This window comes from Urocitellus parryii, chromosome 7, assembly GCF_045843805.1.
Source record: "Urocitellus parryii isolate mUroPar1 chromosome 7, mUroPar1.hap1, whole genome shotgun sequence".
NCBI classification, from domain to species: domain Eukaryota; kingdom Metazoa; phylum Chordata; class Mammalia; order Rodentia; family Sciuridae; genus Urocitellus; species Urocitellus parryii.
Window position 1 is genome coordinate 123,857,227 of NC_135537.1, and position 27,609 is coordinate 123,884,835.

General features: G+C 35.8%; 1 protein-coding gene across 1 annotated transcript in view; it reads right to left on the reverse strand.

The window, feature by feature from the left end:
- The window catches only part of Cox10 (cytochrome c oxidase assembly factor heme A:farnesyltransferase COX10), a 122,250-nt gene that overhangs the window by 22,787 nt on the left and 71,854 nt on the right, over positions 1 to 27,609 (reverse strand). Inside the window, exon 5 of the mRNA XM_026409416.2 lies at positions 12,725 to 12,795. Within this exon, the coding sequence (XP_026265201.2) occupies positions 12,725 to 12,795 (71 nt within the window). The remainder of the gene's footprint in view (positions 1 to 12,724; positions 12,796 to 27,609) is intronic.

Below are 27,609 nucleotides of genomic sequence, written 5' to 3' on the forward strand. Positions count from 1 at the left end.
GAAGTAAAAAAATTCTTTCATATTCATGCATTACTCATGTAAACAGGTTCATGGTAAGAACTGAATGATGATTTATTTCAAAACTTGTATGCAAAACTAAATTACATTTTAAATGGAGATATCTTTCCACTGAGTGTCATTACATGGGATCTTTCTACTTGGGCCCTTCCTGCCCAAGGCTATTGTAAAATAGAAACTAATAGACTTAACAGTGGGGGATTCTGTCAATACATTTCTATAAATTATTTTTTCCTCTTTTAAAATATAATATTGCTTTGTTTACTAAGCACCAGTTCTTATGCAGTTGTGACAAAGAATTCTCTTTAGACATTAGGAACAAACAAGAGCAACAAACTTTAATTTTATGTCTATTTATTGCACTTAATAAACTTAATTTAAATTACCTGACTTTTAAATAACTTCCTGAAGAAAATGCAGCCTTTCTAAAGCTTAAGTAATGTGTCACGAGAGCTATGAAATGTTGTACTACATCAAGAAAACTATATTTTGAGCAGTTCTGAAGACAATTGGTTCATACAAAAATTAATCTCATCCTCTTGATTATTTTTCCAGAATAAATGATCTTAATGTTACAAAATAAAATTTCCTTTTTTTCAAAAACAAAAGAAAGCCCAAAACCTCAATCAAACCAAGCCAATTTAACTTCTATTTCCTGCATAAATTCCACATTTGAGCTTTGAAATGAGTTTTTGGAGGAAGTCTCTACAGATAACTGTTCTGAAGATGTCTCCCTAGAATCTTGTTAGAAGTTTTCCATTTCTAAACAAGTTTCAAGTTATAGATATTGTCAGGCAGCAGAGGGCTGATGCAAGCTAAGAACTTAAGGAAAACAAAGACACAAAACCAAAAAACATTTTTTTAAAAGGCAAGAAATGTGAAAATAAAAATTTTTTTGTTAGTGATCATATTCAGGGCATGAAGATTGTGGTATTATATTAAAAACCTGTTTTCAAGAAAGAAAATAAAAAATAAGAGCTAAAGGAATTTTTGAAAACTGAAAGACTCTTACTAATTTAGGAGAAGATAAGGAAGATTGGCTGCAAAAAAACATTTATAGAATATAAAACAAAACGCCAAAATGAACGTTACTCTATTGTTGACCTCTGAAATACAGCATTCTCATCCAGGGAGAAGCAAATGGTGACCCTTGAATTATGTTACATCAGTTAAGTTTAAATTAAGGGAAAGATATTTGAACAAAGACTCTGGAATTTTCAGAGAGGTGATTCTCATCCTTTGATCCCATCCATGAAAATCAGAGTTTCCAGAGGAGTCGTCCAATCTCTTAATCTATTTCTCAAACCACTTGAAAGCAGGGACCACCTACTGAATCCCTCCATGTGTCCTCCCTCCTAAAACACCCAGTGCCTGCCACACGGGAGACACATACTTTTCCTTTTCCTAATTGAACCAGATGGTTTAATTTTCTGACCCTCCTCCCACTTTTTAATTTATAGGGTCCTATAAAAAAAAAAAGCAACTTTGTTCACCTACACAAAATAGAGTCAATGAATTTTCAAGAGTCTTTGAAATGTTTAATAAAACCTAACTTATTAAAAAAAGAGGTTGAGAATAAAATTATCTCTTCAATTTTGGAGTCTACCTAGGAGTTGTGTGTGTGCAGCTGTTGGGGGAGGTGGGCCCTTAGGCCCTTACCTCTGACTGCATTGCCTCCTCTTCCCTTTGGGACTGAGCCTTTGGTCAATGGACAGTACTTGCAAATGCTGACATCTACAGGGACCAGGCTGGCAATAAAACAGTGAAGTGGGACGACTTAAAAACGAAGTGGTGAGGGCAGTGGGAAGTACTACACAGGTTTGGGTAGCAGATAACCTTGTGGGAATGCACAAGAGCAGCCCAGAAATCTGGGGCTTGATGTTAACATTTTCTGTTTATGTGTTAGCAACTACTGAAAATTGTAGGAGAGCATAGCAGGCCAAACAAAAAATTACCTTTCCAGGCTGCTGCTCTGCTCTCTTGGGTCTACGTGAAAGACATTCTCCAGGAACGATGTGTCTACCTGAATTTGTGCATGCTGCTCCTTTGCTCTCAAATTCACTCACTTGCCCCTTCCTAATATATGGCCAATTCTTACTTATCCTCTAAGATTCAGTCTGGACACTGGAAAACACCAGGGACTGGGGCTGCAGCTCAGTGTAAGAGAGCTTACCTAGCATACATGAGGCCCTGGATTAGACCCCAGCACCTGCCAAATGAGAGAACTACACCAAGAACATTTTACTGCACCCTTCTCACTTGGCCTCCATGTCTGTGCTGGGTCCCATTGCACTTCTTACTCCTTATTCTATAACAAGCTGCCTTGCTTGCCCATTCTCTAATATATTTATTTTTGTGTGTGATGACTCTGTGCTACTCATCTTTATATTCTCTATACCTGAAAATGATGCCCAAATGAGCCCTCACAAACTGTGTGAAAAACATTCTCCTAAAACTACCACTTATAACATCATCATCCAATGGGAACATTTGATCATGTCTTTTATTTTCACATCATCTTGTTTGAAGAGAGAAGAATAAAACGAAGGGACATTAAGACTATATGAACCTAGATTACTAATAAAAGGTGTGTACTTCTGTGACATATTTTCCAAGTGGTTATAAAAATGTAATAGACAAAAATGTAAGTTACTATGATAGTTAACTCTTCATATGCATATTTATCAGAATATCTGCATATAAGAAGGTACATGTGCCGGGTGAGGTAGCACACACCTGTAATCCCAGCGGTTTGGGAGGTTGAGGCAGGAGGATCACGAGTTCAAATCCAGCCTCAACAACTTAGATAAGTCCTAAGCAACTCAATGAGAACCTGTCTCTACATAAAATACAAGTGGCTCACTGGTTAAATACCCCTGGGTTCAAAAACTGCTACACACACACATACACACACACAAAAAAAAAGGTACACAGGATTGAAGAATCCCCCACTGGCAGGGTTGCTGTCAACAAAATTTACTCAAATTCATAAATGGTTTCTTTTTTCTCATGACAATAAAAGAGTCCAACCTTTCAGAGAATCCCCGTGTTTCATTCCTTCGTCCAGACTAATGACTAAACTTGATGATATGTACAAACACTTTTTCTTGACTTTTCATACCATGGCTCATAATATTAAATGATTTTATTTTAAGAACTTCTATATGTTAATATCTCTATTACTAAGTTGAGACCAAGTTTGTTCTTCCTGCCACTTGAAATCACTGTTTAATACCAAAGGAAAAAAGAGAGAGAGAAAAATTCCTATACTTATAAAATGTTTATGTTCTTATTACATTAGCAATATACACACACCAAGAGACTAATCATAACAATCTTTAGAAACTGTGCAGAGCTTTAGCCTGGTCCAGGCACACATCTACTAGACTCGTGTGACTGGGTGATGAATAATATTCACAGCTCCCCTGCAGCCCACAAAATGTTTACATTTGCTTAAGTGCTTACTGGTAAAACCTTCAGTAAATTTGAAAAATGTCTCCTGTAAATCCCTATAATACTTAAGCTAAACCCTGTTCTTTAAGTTAATAATGCCAACTAAACAATCCATTCATTTCATTTCGAAAACTCAATCTTCATCATTCATTTTAAAACAAGGTATTGGTTGACCCCGATTCCAAGTGTTTTAATTTATCCTCTCTAAATAACCTTTTGCTCTGCTCTTATCATGCAATCCGTCCTGCTTACAGCCCACACCTACAGCTTGCAAGTTATGGATCACTCTCATCTGACCCATTAAAATGGAAAAACCTATGCTGACATGGATTATTTCCCTGTCAACATCACTAAGCTGGAAAATGGATAATTCAAAGGAGACATAATCAAAATATAGATGTCTTTCAAAATAAAAAAAGGTCCAGACCAGCCCTCTCTCCTGCAGGAGGTATTCACTTTCCACTCAGTCCTCATTGTATCTTCTTTGTCTGACCTCTCAGAGCCCTTCTTGTTTCTACCAATTTATTCATTTCATTCAACACATCTTTATGGATTGCCTTGTTCTGTCTGCTAAACATTCTGTGCATATGGCTTTTTTTTTCCCACCCAGATTATAAAGCCTTGACCATTATAAAAAAAATTGACAGTGCTGGTAACATTACAGGTGATAAATAAATTCTCAATGAGTTGAATAAAAGAGAGATTTACTGAATTCTAAAAGATTTAGAAGAAACATTAAACCTTCACATTGTAAAGAAAGATGAATTTTAATTAAGAATACCAGAAAAAAGGGTACTACTTAAAACATACATGTGTAAGGTATGTTTGAAATTTAATTCAGAATGATTTCAAGTTTGATAAAGATGGCTAATTAAAGGTGTCTGCATCCCTCTGTCCTCTCTGAAAGCAATAAGGAGAACAGAAAACAGAAACCTTCCACTGTGATAGGACCAGGAACCAACCTTACAAAGGAATTGTCAAATGCAGTGAAAACAGAGGGGAGTGAAAGAGGGTGCAGACCTCTACACCTGGGGTAAAAGAGAAGATATGGTCAATATTACATTTAACAATCTCTTCTTTAACTGTGACTGCAAAATGCAGAAAGAAGATAACATAACTGTATGTGTTGAGGGAAGGAGGCATGAATTATAGGTAGAAAGTTACAAAGTGGAGTCAGGGTTTGGGATGGAGAGCAGGCCTAAAATAAGCTAAAGTTATGAGAAAGCTGCCCTAGAAGGAGTAGCCTTAGGTGTCCCCATTTCTACCTCTCGTGCTTAATTGCTCCCTGCACTTTTTCCTGGCCTTGGAGTCTTGGACCAGGTATGAAACATCAGGCCCACGTCTGGGCAATCAAACTTTCTCTCCCAAACCTTTGGAACTGAATAGAGAACCCACCTGGAAGACCTTGGGGACAAAGGCTGAAGTTGCCATTTTGGTGATGAGCCAATTTAAGTGAAGAAGGATGAGAAGAACCAATGTTCAGAGAGAGAAAACAAAAGTAGAAAAAGGCAGGAAGAGTGAAGTTGGAAGCTAAACTACGACTAAGAAGTGGTAAGTGAGCCACTCTTTCCAGAAGCGAAAAACCAGAAAAACTGAATGGCAGAGTTTATTTAACAGACTCACATCCGAGAAGGAAGACTCACCTGTCCACATATTAAGTCAGAAGAAAAGGACCCAACAGGGTAGCATGGTTAAAGGCAGTTCTGACAGAGTCCTCAGCAAGAGTCTGAGCTGCAGGACTTCCTCCCAGGCAAGATGGTCTCAGGGGAGCCAGGAGAACATAGATGGAAAAGGAATCTCCAGGGACCTGACAACTGCCAAATAGATCTTAGAAAAGAATCACTTTAAACTGCTGTGTTTTAGCCTCCTAAGAACTCAGATATATCATCTTAGGGAGAAATATTGGGTATATTCACTTTTTTTTGTTTTCTTTTTAAAAAATTTGTTCTTTTTAGTCATGCATGACAATAGAATGTATTTTGACATATCATACATACAAAGAGTAGGGGATATTCACTACTGCTCTCCTTCTGACTCTCCCTCTTGGTCATGCTAAAACCACTATAACCATTTAATAGAAATTAGAATCAGTATTACAAGGAGACATGGAGTCTCTTTAGGTAAAAGGAGTTCAAGAACTGGACACCCATAATATATAAGGGCTAGAGGGAAAGGAGTTACTAGTGAGGATACAAAACAGAAGAGAAATGGGAGGCTCAGGGACCTCAGAACTAAAGCACTTCTTGATTTTGCCTATGACAAGTCCCACTTACTAACAGATGTGGCCAGACTAGGAGAAGCTGCAGACCCCTCTGTCTGGGGTGTGGCTATGCTCTAGGGGCACAGATGTGGTGGTTGGGCTCCAAGTTAATAAACTCTGTGGTGAGGATGTGATAGCAAAGGTTAAGATAGCTCCATTATGACCCCTCTGGAGCATGCTCTCCAGACTTCCTCTGATGCAAATGCAAGAAGAGCTCTTTAGCCAAATGCACCATGGCTCCGGGTTTATCCATGTGCATCTGGGATACTTCCTGAGTGATGTGATGAACAGGGTACTCAAATTCATCAAGTGGCCCCTAAGCCATTAAAGACTCTGATAAATAATTCTACCATAACAGCCTCAGAGCTGAAGCAAAAAAGCAGAAAGCTATGGGGTAAAGGGTTTCCACAGAATTATATTTGGTAAATAGAAGCTGCAAAAAACAACTGAAACAGATAATAACTTGTGTCCCCCAAAATTTCAGGATGAATTTGACATGTCACTTTAAAGATTGTCTTTCTATAAGTGAGGAAAGTAGGAAGAGCAGTATTTTCCCAAACATGATAAAAGAAACAATATTTCAAAAAATTTTTAATGATAACTGATACTTCAGACATATGCAAGGGGCTTATGTGTGTGGGCACATGTATGCTCACTATTGGGGGCTGAACCCAGGGCCTTGCATGTGTTTGGAAATGCTCTATCACTGAGCTATACTCTCAGTCCTTCTTTGCTTCCTGCTCCCTTCCTCCTTCCCTCCCTCCCTCCCTCCCTACCTTCCTTCCTTCCTTCCTTCCTGCTGGAGATTGAACCCAGGCCTCCCAAATGGTAAGTGGTTGCTCTACCAGAGTTACACTCCCCAGCCTTGGAACTGGCATTCTACATAGGCAACTGACAGGGAATTAAAACATAACTATAGCCCCCTGAATTTTCCTTTGGAAAATGAAACAAATAATACTATAACAACACAGATCTTATTTTCATTATATTACTTTTAGCTGTAAAGGCTTTCCCCTTTGATTCTAAAGAAAAAAGTTATAAAGATCTCTACATTGTTTAAAATTAAAAGTATTATAAATTTTTAATGTGATTGACTCTTCCAAAAATAATCATCTTATTTATTCAATACATTCAAAGTCACTTTCTTCATCATCTGTAATGACACAGACAAAACGCAGCCCAGAAGAATAGGCAGGCGAGCAGCACCAAGGCTAGTAATCAAGACCATAATAGGACCAGATGCATTTGCATTTCCTTGAAACACAGTGGAGCTGCAGTTTATTCAGTTTATGTAGGTCAGCCCTAAGGTGAAAATGTATTATACTCAAAATTATCCTTCAAAATCCCCTGAAGTCATCCATAAAGTACGCTGTGCAAGGTTATGTACATCCAAGTATGGAAAATAATAACTGTGTTCATTAAAGTTTGAGAATTTCAGAGTTAAATTAAAAGAGGTAACAAAAGGAAAGGTTTTTTTAGATGGCTGGGCATTCAAACCACTATGCCATAAGGATATTTCCAGTGAAGGAGAGGTGAGCGTTCTAAGGGCTGTTTCCCTGAGAGGTTTAGTCTTTTCTACCTTAATTGCATGGGCATGGGCAGCATGGGCAGCATGCATGAACAGTAATGAGTTTTTACTGGTGGTGAGTGTCAGGATTCAACCCAACCATGAAGGTGCAATCTCTCTGGGATTATGTTATACTCTTTCCTTTGCTACCCTACCTTAAAACGAATCACCTGACACCTACACAAGGCACTGTGAAATTTAATAAAGGTGGATATACATGGAGACAGTGGAACTATCAGTGAGAAGACTGATAGTCCTTAAAGAACAACCAAAGTTGTAGAATAGAGGAATAAAGGGGGAAGCAGGTTGAAAGGCAGAAGGTGGAGGCAGATGTGCGGTTATCTTGTGGGAGACCAGTGGTGCACAGGAAAACAGGGGGAGGCTTGAAGAGCAGACAGTCTAATTGGCTTTGTTGGCAAATGGAACCACCTTTGGTTCTGAGTTGAGCAACAGCAGAACTCAACTTCCCTGGATCTCCTGGTCCACGCTTCATGAGATTTCAGCAAGACCTGTAGCAGGTCTTCTCGTTTCCCTCCTATAACCCTATAACGTATTTTCCGCAGGGCAATGGAGGGATCCTTATAGCCTAAATCTGGTCACAGCTGTCGCATCTCTGTAATTCATTTCTGGCTTCCCACTGCACACAGAACTCATACCAGACTTCTTATCACAGTCTACTTCTGCCTGCATCTCACATCACTTTCCTCCTTGTTCACTGGATTCTGACTACAATGTTCACCTTGCCCGGCCTGCTCTTTGGCACAGATTCCAAGATACTTTGGGAAGCTGAAAAAATTTGTCCATCACATGAAGAGGATAAGAAGTGTCTAGCTGTGGAATACTAATAAAAATATGTAAGGAAAAGGATAGATTTGGGAGAGAAAATGATATGCATATGCAAGGGAAGAGGGAGATGGGAAGGAGGCTCGTGACTACCAACCAAGGAGCTAAGGTAGACAAGGAGGCAACAGAGGGAAGGGCTTAGTAAGGATCAGCCTGAATGGCTTATCTCTTTGGTTCTTAGCTTCAAGATACATTCCTTTGGATAAGTGGGCCTTGACTTCCTCAGTTTAGATCAAGTACTCCTCTTTGTTTCCCTGTATCATCTATGGCCTGTCCCCATGATGGTATCTACCACATTGTACATAAAATGCTTAACTGGTCAGTAGCATGTGGGAGATAGAAGTATGTCCTGATCACCTCTGCATCTCCAGAGTCTACAAAAGTGTCTGGCTGGTAGGGGCATTAAAGCGATACATTTGTTGAGTTAACTGTACCTCTGATATCACTTAATGTCCTTTTTATGCATGTGTGCTGCCATCTATTAGGAACCTTTTAGTAACCCTAGTGCACTTCTCTACATAGACATTCTCCAAAAGTGCCCTGATGGTGACAGCACAGACTTCAACAACATGCCACTGTCTACTTTCCACTGATTAGTTTCTGCCCACTGACTTCATGGTGATAAAAGAAACACAATTTTCACTTTCTGAGTTTTTTTAAATCACCAAGTATTATTGCTTTCTTCTCCCTATCCTTTGAAAGTAACACAGACTTCATTTTATTTTATTTTATTTTTTTGGTCTGGTAAGTATTGAGATATTTATATTTTAAAGCTAATTATGAAAACAGATGAAAGTTCAATAAACTCTACATTTCTCTAGAGTTTCAAACCCCTTCCCTAACATGTACCTTTATTTGCATGATTCTACTGATCTTATAATTATTATCTCCATAGCAATGTTATGAGATGAACAGTTTAGGAAATATGATTTCATTTTATACATGAGGAAGCAGTAGTATGGAAAGATTAATTAAATGACTTGTCAAGCTCAGAGTCAGAGAACATTTTTCACTTGTCCATGATTACCATGTGGAGACTATCGAAAGGCTAAGATGATTTTTAAACTTTAAAAAATTTGATAATTAACTTTTTTCCAATTACCAAGTTAAAACTGGATGATACTGAATCTGGCTTTTAATATGGCAAAGCTCTCCAACACTTACCTTCATTATGAGACAGCGAGTTTGCAGATTCAATTTGTAACACGGGTTTGCTCACTCTTCAATGTAAATTTATCATATGAAACAAAAGGAAGCTCTAAGCTCAACTCCCAGCACATAGCAATCATTTCTAGCCTTGCCATTTTTACAAGAAATGACCAAACAAGCTTATCTTTTCCAAATTATAATAAAAATAAGATATGAAATGCCAAAGGAAAAGCTAATTAAATGGGTCTACACTACAATGTATACCCAAAAAGTGATTTAGAAATATTACACTATGAATTTTTTTTTTGTGTGTGTGTGTGTTCTAGGTAAGATAAACATTGGGAATTTGCACAAAATAGCCTTAAAAATAAAGAGATTCTGTGAACATCAAAATCATCGCCATGATTCCCTTTATACAGGGTGGCATATAGTCATACAAAGTGTAGTATGTTGAAAGTGAGAGAGATTGGTGTAAGCTTGGACTGTCCTGGGTAAGCCTACTCCACCTGCAGCCACTGTTAAATGAAATCATGTGGCACAGCCTGTTCTCTCTGTAATCCCAGTTAACACCTTGTACACACAGAACACTGATACCTGCTTTCCTCCTTTCACTCTCTCAGTTTAATCCCTCAATTTAGTTGAACTGTTAGAGAGGGGTCCTTGGGCTACAATGTCTGCCAAAGAGCTTCCCCCTCCTCACTTACTTCAAGGCCATATAGTTTAAATGGTTCTCACTGGGAGCTGTTCTTTGGTATTCTGTCTCTGGCTTGCATTGAGGGATGCCTTGGAAACCTGTTATTTGCCTTCCTCTACAGAAGTTGCTGAGGACATTCTTCTAACATTATCACTAAGGGTCTGCTCGCTCTCTCTCTCTCTCTCTCTTTTTAAAAATTTTTAATTTATTTCTTTCATACATGACAACAGTGGAATGCATTACATTCATAATTATCCATTCACAGCCCAATTTTTCATACTTACTAAGAACTAAGAAGAAGTTTGGTCTGCCTAGAGACAGTTACAGGCAATTGGCAGGAATTCAGGGAAATTCTGGTTCTGCCACTTATCATCTGGAACTCAGTACTCAGTACTCAATTCTCATCTGATTTAACAGTATATACTTGAAGGTGCTATTGTGAGAAATCTAGATGTTATTTGTAACTGTGATTTCAGAAAATACAGAATGAAATTTACAGTTCCATCTTATTTACTATATAAATTTGGTTAAGTTTTTCTTATTACCTTGCCATTTATCTCATATCTACTTTCTACAACCCTGATTTTAATTATTCCAAATATTCTTATGATGTCTCTGATCTTTCTGGAATAAAACAATTTACAAAAGAAAAATAACCCACTTTCTTTCACATGGGTTCCATAAAGTGTTCAGTGCCAATCCCTCCCTGCCATGTTTTTCTGGACAAGACTAAAGCATGAGGACGGCAGCCATGCACATGCATTACTGCAGTTATAGAGTCACACAGCAAAGGGCTCCCTTGGAGGATTTCCCCAGATTCTCAAAAAAAAAAAAAAAAAAAAAAAAAAAAAAAATCACAGAACCAGCTTAAGCATATGTGTTCTGTCTTGGGTATGACTAAATAACTTTTAATCTTTAGCAGTGAATTTTGTTCACCTAAATAAAAATTCTTCAAAACATGAACCAATCTGTTGAAAGGTTAATACATTTTTTTTTTCATAAATGCTTATGGTATTTCTCTGGAATAGATAGGAAACTGTCTATGCACAAAGGGTGAAACAGCTGTCAGAAGTAGAAGTATTTCAAGGATTTTCCTCCCCAGATTTGCTGCTGCCCTCAATAATGACAGGGATCCACACCTTACATGCCAAATTGTAAATTAAGTCTATGAATCTGTATAGATTTATCAAGACATATTATCTCCAATCAAATAAGGTAATAAGTACTAAGAAGAAAATTTCAAAAATAAACTAAGCTTTGTAACTTAAAATGGTCAATAGTGATGAGCAGGAGACCCACCAAAGTTGAGAAATAAAAGTTAATGGATAGTCTATTATCACTATACCCTCATGGCCATCCACTTATATATCTGCTTAGATTAATTATACTCTAGCCTCACTCCTTTAAAAGAAGGGCACCATTAATTATAGCCCCTAAGGTCTTTGCTACTGATAGACTCTGTGTGCATCACACAGGAGAAAGTAAGATGGGCTACTGGTTCATAGGATGGGCCTTTTTCTGATGACCATTCTATGCCTACAGACTATTTGCTAGGCCTCTTCCTATACTTTTCCTGGTTCTAAAGGAGGGCACAATTTCACTGAGAAAAAATGAGTAGAAAGAAATTCCAAATCATTAAGAACTGTGATTTGCCCACAGGCAAGAACAGCTTTTAACTCTTGGTATGGGTTATAAAGATTGCACTCTCCCCTCTAAAACAACTTTCCCCAAATAAAAGCACTTCTGATGATTTCTAAATCTATAAATAACACACAGCTTTGTTTATAACTCAACAAAAGGAAGTAAAATATCAGTAGACCTAAGGGTTTTATGCTTATATATTTTTACTGGGCATTTTTGTCCTTTTTATTAAAATGATATTATAAATTCATTAAGAATTGACTAAAAACAGCTAATATTTAAAATCACTTTATACAGACTTTATCTATATTTGTTTCCTTTATTGTTTTATTTAACATGTGGTTATTTGATCCACAAGTATATATCCTAATAAATTTTTAAGTTCCAAGAGGGTATTGCCTAGACATATGAAGAAAGGATTCACTTATTTATAAGTCAGTATAAACTACTTGGCCCTTTTTATTCTTCTAGGACTCACACACACCTCTCTCTCTCTCTCTCTCTCTCTCACATACACACACACACATAATTAGATTCAAAAAATATTTTAAAATGTTGGTTTAGAGGTCTCCAGGAAGTAAAACGTTTAATTATTAACCATTAGTGATATTAAAATATTTATATACCTTTTAGTTCTACTTAATTGAATTTGGTGGAAAGGAGAGTAATGGAGGCAGTACTTTACTTGGCATATAATAACATTATCAGTTTATCTGGAAGAAAAAGGTTTTAGACACATCCTTCTTTGGAGATCCTATATGGTATATGGATCTGTCTGAAAATCACTTGTGTAATGCAGTGTTTTTTATCTTCAGCTATACAAGTAAGACAAGAACCATGTCTCAAAACTGAAAAAACAAAAACAAAAACCTATAGTGTAAGTTATTCTCACAAAAACCCCTTCATATCAGATTTACCTTTAGTGCTTCTGTACTTTATGGGGAGAAGTGAAAAGTACTACATATCCATACCAATTTGTCCCTTTGCAAGTGTGTTATCTTCACTTCAAGCTCAAAGGCAAAAGTCTGGGAAATGCTTCAGAATGAAAAAGCAAAGGAATATTCTACAATGGGAAAGAGAATTATGTTCATGATTTTACCTGATCTGTCCACGAACCAGAGGTCTGTTTTTTGTTCTATTCATGTTTGAGTCAAAGGGCACCTCAAAAAACTGTAAAAAGAATGAAAAAAGAAAAGATTAAATATAATATGAAACAATCCTTCAGTTCTACTTTAGGACTGAAAAAAAGTTTTACAGTAAACTTCATTTTGATAGCATGAACTAATATCTTGGCACTCCTTGAAGAAAAATTCCCTGGAAGAGACGCATTTTAGAAACCAATGTGAATCAATGATGAGAAATATTATTTAAAAATTGCTAGATTCTTCAAAGCTTTCAGGTTTAAAGCATTAGTTTTTAAATGATTTCTGAATGCTTCAAACATCCCAAAGGCTGTGAATAAACCAAGATCGACTAGGCTACTTTAGTCAAGAGCCAATTAAGCAATGAAGGTTCCCAATGAAACTATATACAACTGTTGAGGTGAGATTGTGATAAGGTAACCATCCTTAAAGCAATTAAGGTTCCCAATGAAACTATACACAAGGTGAGATTGTGATTAAGGTAATCATCTTCTCTGCCTGGGACAATTCTAGTTTATATTATAATGCCAGCATCATTATTAGAACTATCTTTCCCAGCTTGGACAACAGATTGGCCTGAGCAGTCTAACAATTACAGGTAAGTTTTTGTTGTGTATCTATTGAAATAAAAAGTCCAGGGAATTATCAAAACTTATTTTCCAAAGCCCTAAAAAATAAACTACATAATATAACCTTAAGTTTGTTATCTATGTCTTCTACTTTTCACTCCTTTTGGTATAACAGAATGCTCAAAAATCTAACCAGGTTATTTGAGAATATCTTGAACAAAAGGGTCTTCAGGCAAATCCATAGAAGAAATAAAAATTCAATGGAAGGTTTAAGTCAATATCTCCCCAACTATGTTCCCTAACAGTCCCTGGAGTTGTTCCCAGAAAGAATGACTTGTTGATCAAATCATAGTATGTTAAGGGCTCTGAGAAATCCCAGAGTGAAGAAATCTAATTAACATTGATTAGCCAGTGTTTCCCAAACTTATTTGACTATGAAATCTTTTTTCAAGAAAAACATGTTTAACAGATATCAGAAATGTTTGTTCTGAGTATATTCAAGTGATAGGAATCATACTTACTCAACGCCTATCAAATCATAGCTCTTTGTATAGTACATTGTACTCAGTATGAATTCGGTAAGTATCAGAAAAAAATACTACTGCTAAAAAGTCAGTCTAGAAATAAGTAAAATTTTATTTCATTTATTATTAACTACTAACAGGTAAATGTAAAAATGAAAGAAAATTTTATTCTCAATTACTTAAGAAATTTAGAATTTATCCTCATAGATTAAGATAACTTGTCATTCGTGTTCCCTCTAACTTTCTTAAAAAAATTGACATTTCTTTCCCCCTTATGCTATGCTATGATATACATTTGTCTTTATTTTCAATTTCTTTTACAACGACATCTTCCAACATAATTACTTTTGACTTCTTTCATTTCTTTCAGGTTACTATATTTATTTTACTCACGAAACTCTGTATAGTTATCCATGATGAAGATTCCCTGTTACTTAATTTCTAGTAGCTCTAGTCCTTGACACTTAAAGACTACCTAGTCACAGCTCACTTAGCCAAGGGTCAGGTATCTGGGATTCTGAGACCTTTATAATAAAACCACCACATACCAATAATAACTACCACTATTCCACCAACAACCTTAAGATAGCAGTTATTATATATAATTATAATAGATACTCTTTTTTAAAAATATTTTTTTTAGCTGTAGATGGACACAATACCTTTATTTTTATTTATTTATTTTTATGTGGTGCTGAGGATCGAACCCAGTGCTTCACGCATACAAGGCAAGCGCTCCACTACTGAGCTACAACCCCAGCCCAAGACTAACAGATACTCTTTTCCTGGTGTCTAACCTTTATGATGGATGGGTCATGCATGTTAAGCATTGTACATGCACTGTAAAAAAAAGTGCAAGCTGGGCCTGTTTTCAGAGCTTTCTGGGTATCACTGCAACACAACAGTGTAGCTGTAGCCAGAATAAGAAATTAAATGTTAAGTGAATAAGGGAGACATAGAAAGACTAATACAATGTGTTCTCTCTCGTGTGTGGAAGCTAAGAGAGTTAACCTGAATTTGGAATAGGGATTACAAGAGGCTGAGATAGACAGGGGGTGAGGGTGGTTAAAGGGTGTTTGGACAATGGGTACAAAAACAGTTAGCTAGAAATACTAAATTCTGTTTTTCTACAGCACAGTGGGATGAGTGCAATTCACAAAAACTGATTTTTTTTTATGAAGATCTGGAAGAGAGGAGATAGAAGGCTCCTAACATAAAGAAATGATACAGAGAAAGAAATGCTAATTACCCTAATTTGATCAGTGCATGCCATAGGCTACACTGAACCCTATTAGTACGTACCTAATATACATTAATAAAAATTAAATTGAAAAAAGAAACCAAATGCTGGGGTGTCTGCATGGTCTTACCTGTTCTACCACAGCCACAGATGCAGAAGACCCCAGAAAGAGATGACAGCGCTCATTATTTTGGTAGTTTCTTTGAACTGGCTTCTGCTGTGAGCAACTGTGGCAGTTGCTGTTTTTAATAAAGCACTGAGTATTACACGTGATGGATGTATCATAAACCAATGTCACACGGATGGAAATTTAGGGTTTTAAACAATCATTAGGTTTTTTAAACAATTATTCCAACAGGATATATACCTAGAACGTTCCCTTCCTTTTCAAATCATAGTCCTCCCTTGACTGGTTACACTATTTAGTAGGGATTCTCCTGAGACTACATTCCCTCAGTGCTCTTCTTTAGGCTTATCATTCAGTCAATGCACTTTCCTCAGCACCAACTACATGCCATATAACAGGAATATAAAGACCAACTAGAGCCAGTGCTTGCTTTCAAAAAATTCATAGACTATTACAGGTGTCTGCAAAACTACAGCTCATGGGCCAGATCCATACCACACCTGTTTTTATAAGTCCCACAGCCAATAACAGTTTTTACATTTTTTTTCCAAACGATTTTTGGAAAAACAAATTAAAAGAATTTCTGCCATAGAAAATTACATGAAAAGTCAAATTTCAGGGTCCCCATAGAGGGTTTTCTTGTAATTCAGCTACACTGATTTGTCTTTGAATCAGTACAGCTGTTGCTTTTACATCGTAACAGCAGAGTTGGGTAGTTGCAGGAGACTGTATGGCCCACAAAGCCTAAAATATTTACTGTCTCTTTACAAAAAAAGTTTGCAAAGCCTTAGCCTAATAGAAATAATGAGATACTAGAACCTGGTTAATTATAATAATGAATATGAAACAATGAGAGATATGTGCAAAGGATTATGGGAGCCTAGAGGATGAGCTTTGAGGCTAGCTGGGGAGGCAGGAATGGAAAGGGGAAATTTCCTTCAAATGCTCTTAAACTGAGGCTTCACGATAATAAGGTAAGAAGTGAGTGCATTCTAGACACAAGGGGAAGCACCAACAAAGGTGCAGGAGGCAGAAATCTGATGATGAGCTGAGAGGTTAGGACAGTGGAGAGGTTAAGACCCTAGGCTTCTGCAATCACAGAGATCAGGGTTAATTTTCAGCTTTGCCACTTACTATCATCTGGTATTAATTCAGTTTCCTTATCTGTAAAACAATAATGCATAACTTGCAAGGTTGATATAATGATTAAGATAATGTATATAGAGCATAATACCTGGCAAATAAGAGGTGCTTGATAATGAGTAAGTTAACTGCCACTCCTATCAGTGTTGCTGGATGGCTAGTGATGAAGCTCTGGAGACGGGCAAGGAACCAGATCAGGGAGAGCCTTACACCATGCTAACGTACCAAGACTACTGAGTAGGAGGACCCCTGTGACTGCCACTTTGAGGATGGTTTAGACAGGAAAGACTATCAGGATGAGGACCTGAACAATGGTGTGACAGTGGAGAGGAACAGGAACCAGGATTTTCCTTTGTCCCTAAAACAACAAACACTGCCTAATGCATACATCCCAAGCCCTGGTAACCAATTTATTTTAAATAAAACCACTATGTGTGTAAACTTGACTTGCTCTTTTTAAAATTGCACTTAATTAATTCATGGTTTATTGGTGCATTATATTTATACATAATAGTAAGATTTATTATGCCACACTCATATATACACATAATTTAACAATCTCTTCCCCCAGTACTTTTTCTTTCACTCCCCTCCTCCTTCCCCCATCTACCTGCTTGATTCTACTCATTTCTCATTTATTATTGTTACTATGATTAGTACATTATAATAATATAAAAGCAGGATTCATTGTAGTATATTCTTTCATGACATAAGATAATTGAGTAAATTTTCTTAGTACTTTCCCTTGTCCTCCTTTCCTTCCTCTTTCGAAATCTCCTTCATTTCTATTTTCATGGACATTCCTTTTTTTTAATCTTTCCTCATCCAGCTAGCTTTCACATGTGAAAGAAAACATCTGACCCATGACTTTCTGTCACTTAGTCTGATGTTTTCCATTTATCAGCAGATAACATAATTTTATTCTTCTTCATGGATGAGTAAAACTCCACTGTGTGTATATACCACATTTTCTTTATCCATTTGTCTGCCGATGGACATTTAGGCTGGTTTCCTAACTTGGCTATTATGAATTATGCTGCTTTGAACATTGATACACATGTATTGCTACACTTTGATTGGTACAGTTATAAGCTTCATTAAGAAATTTGCTTTCTGGATTGTGAGAATGATGTATTGTGCTGTTGAATTACTACTTGGGTATTGTTTTGAATTTTAGGCTCTGATTTTGTGGAGGTATATTGGTGAACTAAAGTATGTCTAAAAAAAGATGACCATAGAGGTGGTATGAAAGACAGATCAAGAAGGAAACATGGCTGAATTATACACAGGTGATTCATAAATCCATCAGTGCTTACCTAAATGACACAGGTAGTAGCTTGACAAAGGAACTATATAAGGCCTGGTCTGCTTCTTTTAAGTATTAAGAAAATGCATGCTTATTCAACCTGTTAGATACAAGAAATGTACTGGAAAATAACCTGAAATTTCATAAATTCCATGATCAAGGAAACATTAGGTTGAAAAGAATAAGATGAAATTTATAAGAAATAAATGACAAGGCCTGTGTTTAGATAAAACAAACACACACAAATATAAATACATGTTCAATGCATGCAGGATGAGAAAATGTGGTTATAAAGTCATGAGAAATAGCACGCACATGCACACACTTCATAATTCAGGCATTCTAATGACTCATTTCATCTGGATAAAAAGAGATATTATCTTTTCTATGTTTCTGGCAAAACAGATATCCAAAGATGGCAACTGAAGTCCAGAATGTAGCAGCTGAACCCCAGGGTGCCATAAATTGGCAGCAGCTTTGGACTCCTATGAATGCTTAAATTTATCAGGACAAGCAACATCTGGGCAGAAATACCATGCAAACCAAGACTTATGGTTCATTTCAGTGAGGGCCAGACAATTCTTTCTAGCACTAAGGGATCTGAGCTCATTATACTATTCGATTCTGGGTTTTATGTATTTTATATAATGTCTTTCAGTTAAGTTTACTGCTTTGGTTTAAACATTTAAACCACATTTCCAAAGCATAAAACACAGTCTATTTAGATGAGAAATTTAAACACTTTAACAGTTATTTTAGAATTTATATATAACTGGCTTTTAGTCTACTCATATTTTTCCCTGTTCTTTATAATAATTTTTTCCATAATGTTATCATTTCAGTTGGCTCTAACAACTTCTAAAGCAGTCAAGTTATATTCTTGCAACTTGTGTTGAAAATAAAAGACAAATGTTGTAATACCAACTCTTAGAATGTTTTGCCCCTTCTTCATATATACAGTCTTCCCTTGGCATCCGAGGGGGATTGGTTCCAGGTTCCCTGTGGCTACCAAGATCTGCAGATGTTCAAGCCCCTTATATAAAATGGTAAAGTATTTGCATATAATGAATACACATCCTCCCAAATACTTTAAATCATCTTTAGGTTACTTTAGGTAATATCTAGTGCTATGCAAATGCTATGTAAATAGTTGTTGTATGGGTTTAGGAACAACAACAAGGAAAAAAGTGTATATTTCAGTATAGAAACAGTTCTTGTTTTCAAATATTTTCAATTTGTATGGTTCAATTTATGTGAGAAGAGCCAAAGGATAAAGAGGGCCAACTGCACCTTTATTACTTCAAAGAATGCTGAAAGTAATAAGCTGCAGTGAACACACTCTGGACAGTTGCCAGGTCAAATGGGATTCTCCTGGAGGCCAGTCTTTTGCTGAAGCTTGCCCTTCTTCTAGTAGAGGGCTTCGTTTATGGTTTCAAATGGCCATATAACCCAGTAATTTACCCTGCTCCTGGATAGAGATTGGTTTAGTGAGTGGGTATCTGATCCAAACTGGGTCACCTAAGTGTCTTTTCCTGGGCTATTATAAACTAATGACCAAGAAAATATGCCCTCCTTTCTCCTGGTTGCCTGTTCCATGGAATGGGATACAAAGGAAACAGAGGTAAGACCCAACATTCCCAACATTCCATGGACCAGTTTATCTCCAAGGCCCTCAACTTTGCCCTTTCCAGAGTAAGTCAAAACCCATGAGTCTATAACTTTTACCTCTAATGTCCTAATACATAAAAACTAAAAATTTCAAACATTACAGCAATAAATTTATTACAAGGAAATGAATAATAATTTGCTTTTTCTCTCAGCAAACAACTTATTTTCTAGTTTAAGTTTTCAAGAAAATTTTTCTCAGTCTCTTTTCTTCCCAAGAATCCACCAATCCTTTAAACTCTTTTCATTTAAAATTTTTGCTTTCTTATTCAGGTTCACTGCCTCATCATTTTGCTTTTGAATCAGTCATATCCTTCTTTGCAATTCTTGCCCTCCAGCAATCCTGTGACCTGTAACATTACTCAGGCTCTTGGGGTTACAAATGGTAGAAACAAAACTTCTTGAGTAGCCCAAAGGAAAATGGGACTTTGCTCTCTCTCACTGCCGGGTTGCACCTGCTTTTAGAAATGATTAGATTCAAGTTTCAAATGATAACAAAAAAATCTGGCTCTTTCCATCTCTAGAATCTGATTGGTTATTTCTATAGGCATATTCTTTTATGAAGTAGACAAATGGCACTACTAGTGCCTGACTTCCACCCAACTCTCCACCCAAACAGAATGTTTATTTCTTGATAGTTTTAAGAGAAAAAAATCCTGAATCATCATGATCATGAGTCCTCATGACCAGGAAATGAAGTGACTATTCCCTGAGCACTGGTTGGATGCTGGGGAAGAGAAATGAAGACAAGGGTCCACTCCAGCCACATGCATCATTTTTTCTCTAAAGAAAAATTCTATTACCAGAGGAAAGTGGTAAGCTGTTAGGCAGACAGATACTGTGAAATTATTCACAACACACTATAAAGCTAACAACCTCAAATCATTTCATTTCACACACTTTATACCTACAAAAAAACCCTGCATACAGTAGGTTCACTGTTCCTGCATACCGTAGGGCATTCCTAGTTTAAATAACTAAGAATACTAGTCAATATAAACAGAATAAATATTTATGTTAATCCTTGTCTCATAATCACTTTAGGAATCAATTTAGCAGTTCAATTTAATAGAGTGGCAAATGGATTAGTTTTTTCCCTCAGTTACATGATGGAGATATAAAGTATTATTATTCTATGAATGTTTAAGTATCTAAATGCCTATTATGAGGTTTGTACTTTTCTCTTATGCCATGATTTTATACTAGTAAATATTATTAATTCAAATAGTTTGATACTCAAAGATAAAATGTACTTCTTAATGTTTCAAAAATACAATATATGTTTATGATGCTATTAAACTCTGTATGCTGAAATGACATAGATACAAAATGAAGATAGAAATATAAGTGAGCTCAAGTGATAAGTTTCATATCTCTACAGAGAACAAACTATACCTTAGGCAAAAAGGAGATGTATTTATTCTAGAGATGTTTGTAAGTCAGGATCAGAAAATACAGAATTTGATAACGAGGTGCAACATAGTTTTCCCCTATACTAAATAATGAAAGCAACATTCTTCTTAAGACTCAATAGAAAAACAAACATATGAACCTTGTCAGAGATTGCTTCTCCATCGATCTTCTCTAAGATATCAACAAGTATTTGTCATTCCAATTTGACTCACAGCTTCCAAGGTCTAAGATAATATCTCAATCAATCTCACCAAGTTAAAAGGGATGTTGAAAAAAATAAAATAAAGCAGGGAGAGGTACTTTATCCGGCAGAATTGCACATACCATTACTTTCTGCTTTCAAATCAGTTAAGCTCCCCAGTCAGCCATCACTCTTTCATTGTTACCAATGTCCTATTGCCTTACCTAGAATAAACAAATTAAAACTCCTTCTCATTGATTTTTGCTCCCATGAGGCAGTCTGTGTATGCACTCTGGCATTCATCAGAAGTGGCTTTTCACCCAACTTGATGACTTGTACAATGTTCTCCTCTAAATAGGTTACTCAAGCTATCTCTCATTAAGCTGTATTTTAGGGCTTCATACTTACAAAAGTCTTAAAGGTCACCTAGCACTTGTTAGTGGCAAAACACCACTTCTTATCACTTAAAAAAAAAAAAGTCAGAAAACAACTGGTTTTGCCTAACTTCAAAAATCACTACTATGGAATTGACACTTTTCTCAATATGTAAACACTGCTTTCTGAAAAAAAGATTAAAAAATTCAAAATATTTATAATACATGTTTCAGGGTTGAAAGAGGTAGAGTGATTTATTATTCTTTTTCCTTTTTGTATTTTTCAATTGTCTATAAAGACCATGTGTTCTTTGCTTAGGGGAAAAAAAGGTAATAAATTCTGATACAAAATCTGGACAGCCCCTTTTTTGATAACCAATAAATGACTTGTTAAATGATCTAGTACAAATATCAGCAATAGTGAGGTCTTAGTCAATTATAACTTTTTATCCTAGAAACAGTGACAGGAAGACAAAATACTGTTCTCAAGTATTTCTCTAATACATTTCCCCCACCCTCAGTGCTACTTGCTAAATTCAGGCTACTTTATTTTGCAGATAACACAGCTTTCTAACTACTTCCCCTATTTCAAGCATTGATCTTCTCTTTTCAATTTTTTAAGTCAGGTCCAAGTGATACTTTCTGATGCAAACCTGGTCATGTTAGTTTCAGGCACAAAACTCTTCCATGGCTACTTGCTGTCCAAGGAATAAAGTTAAATGCTCTAACATAAAGCTCTTGCCCCTCCCACACCCCATTTTTTTTTTAAAATCTCTGTGGGCTCTCCTCTTGCATGTTATCTCTTTCATGCTATATTATAGGCTTCCTGAGCAACCTTTCAGTTCCTCAAGAACAGCATGCCTTCAGTTCTTAGTAGTTATCCCCTGTTTATAGAGACCCAGCACAGGACTTAGCCACTTCTGTAATTGTCTCAGGTATACTGGGTTGTTCTAGGCTCTTTTTCTCTAAGCCTGTGGCTGAGCATGCTAGATAAACATATCCAGAGCTACTGGATAAACCACCTTACAGGAGCAGGGGATTCACTACACTAAGAACATAATCACCAACTTCTCATGGGTTCTTACCACTCTGGCAATCTTACCAGTAAACTCCATCTACTTCTCTCAACATGGGGGATTTCAAATCCAGCCCACTCTCAAGCCCTGAGTTTTTCTACCACTTCCACCTTCAATACACAATACACTCTTCTATTTTGTTGAACACTAAAGCCTCCTTAATAGGACACTCCCTCCTTTTCCTACTATCACCCCTACACAGGGTTGTGCAACCTCTTCTCTCCTAATGCTACTAACGTAGGATGAGTCCCCTCGCCTGACATAGGGTTGTGCAACCTCTTCTCTCCTAATGCTACTAACGTAGGATGAGTCCCCTCGCCTGAGCTGGCAATGCTGTCCCCTCCACTTTTAAGGCAAAGAATTCTATCAGTTATTCCTGTATCTTTTAGCTAGTCTGCTCTTATCCTCACCTAAATGTGCTTGGTTTCCCCCACTCCAATCCCTCCCCAAACCCCACACATGACCCAACAGCACTATCTGACTTTGGCCAATGCTAGCATTTGAGAAAGGGGGAAAAGTGGTCTCCTCTCCCAATACGCATGAAGACTGGGGCTCACATCTCAGTCAGCATGTCTATTAACAGGGGGTATCCAGGGTGGGGTAAAGAGCCTTCTAAAATCTCCAAATAAGCTCAAAGGAATTTCTACCCTAACAGCTGTCAAGGGCTGTAATTCTCTCTTTGCAAAAAGTACTTTAAAAATAGTTAATTCTGAAGGCCAGTTTTGAAGAAGGACAGACAAATGCATTAAAGTCTACTAAAGGTTACTAATAAGAACAGACTAGATTGTAAAAATTTTAAAAACACCTTTGAAACTAGGGATTAAAGGATTTAAAATATCTGCCACTAGTGCTACTGCATCATAATTTAATATGGACACAAGACTATCATAATTAATAAATCTGCACGGATCTCTCCACAGCCCTAATACAAAATAGGTGATCTTTCTTAAAATACTAACAATGATAACAATAGTTTGACCTCTGAACCAGTTCTCTAAAATACTAAAAAGAGTTTAAATGCCATCATTAAAAAACAAAAAGGTTATACCATATGTTGAGCAATAAAACTGGCAAATCTACAGAGCTTCAAATGCTGCTATAATATACATCTGGTCACAATGGTGGGGGGTGGGGTGGAGGCTAGAGAAATCATTAAGCAATCTGAGAACTCCCAAACAAAGAAACTATAAAATTCTGAACTATAAAGCAGAGGAAACACACTTAATCCCTCAGGAGTTGCAGTATGTATTTCAACTGGGTTATCCCTTCCCTCGGAAGGACATGGCAATACACCAAAACCTGGAGTGACACAGTATCTGCACTGTACACATGTGGGCACAAAGCCAGCTTGCTTCAGCACTCCTGGCACCTGTTGGTCTAATCATCAGCAAAAGGATTACTCTATACAACAGAGAGAAAGGGAGAGGGGAACCAGAGACCAGGAGGCCAAAGGGAGTAGAGAAAAATATATGTCTCATTCATTTTCCTTATCAGAGAATACAACAAACATCTTTTAAAGCAGGTACATATGCTTTCTGTAAATTTTCAATAACACATTGACAGGTTAACACATTTCTCATAATATCACAGTGTACTTTTGAACTACAGAGCTTACATAGCTGAAAAGGGAAGTGACGTGGTTATTAGGAGACACCAACTTTCTACTATATTCCTTAAGCAAAGAGACTTGAAACTTCTCTTTATGAACCTGTTCCTTCCATTTTGGAGATGTTACAATTACAAATTTCTCTGCTTCCGACTTCTCCACAATACTAATATAATTATTTTCTTCCAATTTCCTAAAAAATGTTTAAAAATAATCTTAAAAATAATCTTAAAAAACTCTCATGTTTAAAGAATATATATTTTCAAGAGTTTACTACAAAATGTCCTTGGTTGTAAATCTAAATGGAGAAAATTTGAATGGTGAATAAAAGCAATGACTAATTCCAATGAAATAATAATAAATTGTAGTAAAAATGATTTTTTCACCAAAGGATAAAAACAATGCATGAAATACAGTAGGACATTTTCAACGGTCTTGAAAAGGCAACACAGGCAATAAACAGAAGTCATTAATTGGAATACTCCTGACAGCTTTTCACAACTGTTTCTGTTCTTAAAATCTCACTGCCTTTCTTTCAAGCTGATGACTAGAAATGCCTTACTGTATTTGATGTGCTCCGAATACATATCTAAGTGTAGAGTTGGACCATGCATATGATAGAGAGGGGGCCTACAGTTCTTTTACTGAAATATGTGAAAAGGCTGAAAATTCTTATAGTAGGGAAAGACATTTGTCATGCATGTTTGATAGGATCTGCATTATTTCCCAGAACCCTCGAATCTTTAGGTATATAGCTTTGTTCCTGAGAAGCCAAACATTTACTATGTTCCAAGAGGGCAACATTTGCACTTACCACTTTGAGAATAACCTCCAAATAACAAAGGGGTCAATCCATGGAAGAAACATTTCAACACACACAAAATATTTTTAGCCCTTTTGTTTACAGTAAACTGGGAAGAAATACTTGCTATTCTCAGATATGTAGATAAAAATTTTAAAAGATGTTTTTAGAAAAGGACTCCAAAGGTTCATTCTGAGTTTTTCAATGGCTGTTTATTTTTAAATAAGGAAAGTTTTAATTTAACTAAGTAAAAATGACATAAAAGAAATTTATTTCTAACTCTTCTGCCAAATACTAATGCTTTCTTTCCCAGAAAGCAAACATTTTTAAAAGCACATAAATTACAGTAATTGATGTGTGACTACAACTTTTATCAGTATGATTACGCAGCTTAAATAAATGGCATTTGGTCATCAAATTCCAATATTAAAAGAGTTACAATAGATTGTGTATTTACATATTGCCCATGTCATAGTCTTCTGTCTCAGATATAATTCTTAGAATGAATGTAGGAAATGTATATGATTTTCTCTATCTGCACAACTATCTGTACAAAGTAATAATCTAATTTTCTGACAAATATAAGTTAAAGGAAGAGCATTAATGTTTTAATGAAACCCTTCCAAAAAAATAAAAGGTTTTAACTTCACTATCTAGATTTGTTTTGAGTGTAGAATCCTAGGTTCAGGCATAGATGGGTAGACAGGTTTTCTTAGAGAGATGCCTTACTCCCTTTCTTCATTTGTGTGAGGGGAGACACTGAAAGCACAAGAAGAAAGGCTTCATGTTAATGAGCATGTTGAAACAGTAGAAGATAAAGAACGGATCCCAGGCTAACTTCTGAAAAATACTGAATGTCAAATTTTGTGGATTAGTCATTTTAAACCTTAGGCAGATATATCTATAATCAGATATTTTACTTTAGATTATGTCACATGAACTACAATTATTATTTTAACAAAATCCTGTATTTAAAAAGTCATGTGTTGCTTCTCTTCTGTGAGGCAGTGACATACTAATTTATAATGTGCCAGGATAAAACATTAAATAACGGTAAACATGGTAACAACCACAAAATCCACAGAAAATGAAAAGGTAAAAAGGTCCTTTAAATAAATTAGATCTGTAATGCTATAAAACAATGCTAGATAATGTCTTTCTAAGTGAATAGTTGGTGATGCTGAATTATCTAACTATTACTACATTTATCCAAATTACACTGACTTGTAATTCATAATGAGAATAAACTAAAATAGTCCCCATTCTTATAAAAGGCAATCTTTATAGGTAAATAAAAATATCAACTGATGGTTACTAGTAATTATTTTGAAACTGTTTGAGATACAAAGTGTGATCTAGTGCAGCAACATTAATTCTGAATCTTATAATTAGGCTAAAAAAATTGTACAGATTCATGTATAAGTTTTGGAAAGACTATATGAGTAATAGCGATAAAATCTAGTTTACATTAATGTGATATTTCAAAACCATACCTCTAATAATTAATTGGTTTGAGGCATCATTCCTTTTATCATTTATCATTAAGTGATAACATTAATTCTGTTAAGAGTTTTTTTAAAGAAAATTTCCACCCCATCATATATTATACAGTATGATGACTATAATTAATAATGTATGATATACTGCAAAAAAGCTAAGAGTGGATTTTAAGTGGTCTAACCACAAAGAAATGATACATATTTGACATGAGTGTGTTAACTACTCTGATCCAATCATTCCACAATGTACACATCTATTAAAACACCAATTATATCCCCACGACAAATATTATTTGTCAGTTAAAAATAAAACTTTAAAAATAAGAAGAAAATTACCACAAATCAACATTCTGAAAGCTATGCAACCAAGAAATCAGATGCAACAGAGCAATTAAATGAAGAACAGGCTCACTGAAGGTTATTGCTTAAGTTTACTGATGAACATATTACATGATATTTTATAATCTCAAACTTATATTGCTTCCTAATAGGTCAATGAAATTACTATTAAAAATATAAAATGTTTACAAGTGAAAAATTAATAGGAATAGGCAAGTAAGTGTATACTGTATCAATATCATTTATGAATGAAAAGGGAAAATACACATATAAAGGACAAAAAAGAACTCTAAAGTTAATGATTTAAGTTCATTTCTAAGCACTTCCACCTCTGAATCTATACATTAAGGACATAATAGAGAAGTAGAATAGAAAATAATATGCTAAATTTGAAAAGTGTCTAGTATAATATTGCTTTTGTTTGTTTTTGTGATACTTGGAATTGAACCTAGGGCCTCATGCATGCTAGGCAAGTGCTATATATCCCAGCCCTATAATGCTGCTTTTAACAGATAAAATAGGAAGGAACACCAGAAGAATGGTTAAAATGTGGTAAAGTGACATGATGGCATCTTAGGCAGATATTAAAAATGATAAGAGACTAATAATCTGGAAGATTGATTGCTTCAAACTACTATTGCAATTTATATTTTAATATTTGAATCAAAGTGGTGGGTCCATGGACTTTTTTTGGTTGTTGCTCCTTTCTAAATTTTTCTTCTATTATAATAAAAGGGAGATAAACCATGAAAAGAGGAAATAATATAGATAGATGTGGCTACATGTTTTTAAAAAAGATTTGTACATGGTTTGGTTTGGAAATTTTTTAAAAACATTCAATGTTATGTTACATTTTCCAAACCACATTAAATATTTTAAGTTTTCCAAAACACATTAGAAGTGTAACATTTTTCTCACAAACTCTTTTGAAGGTTTATTTAAGGGAGGAAGTTCCTTATAAAGATGGTGCCTTAAATA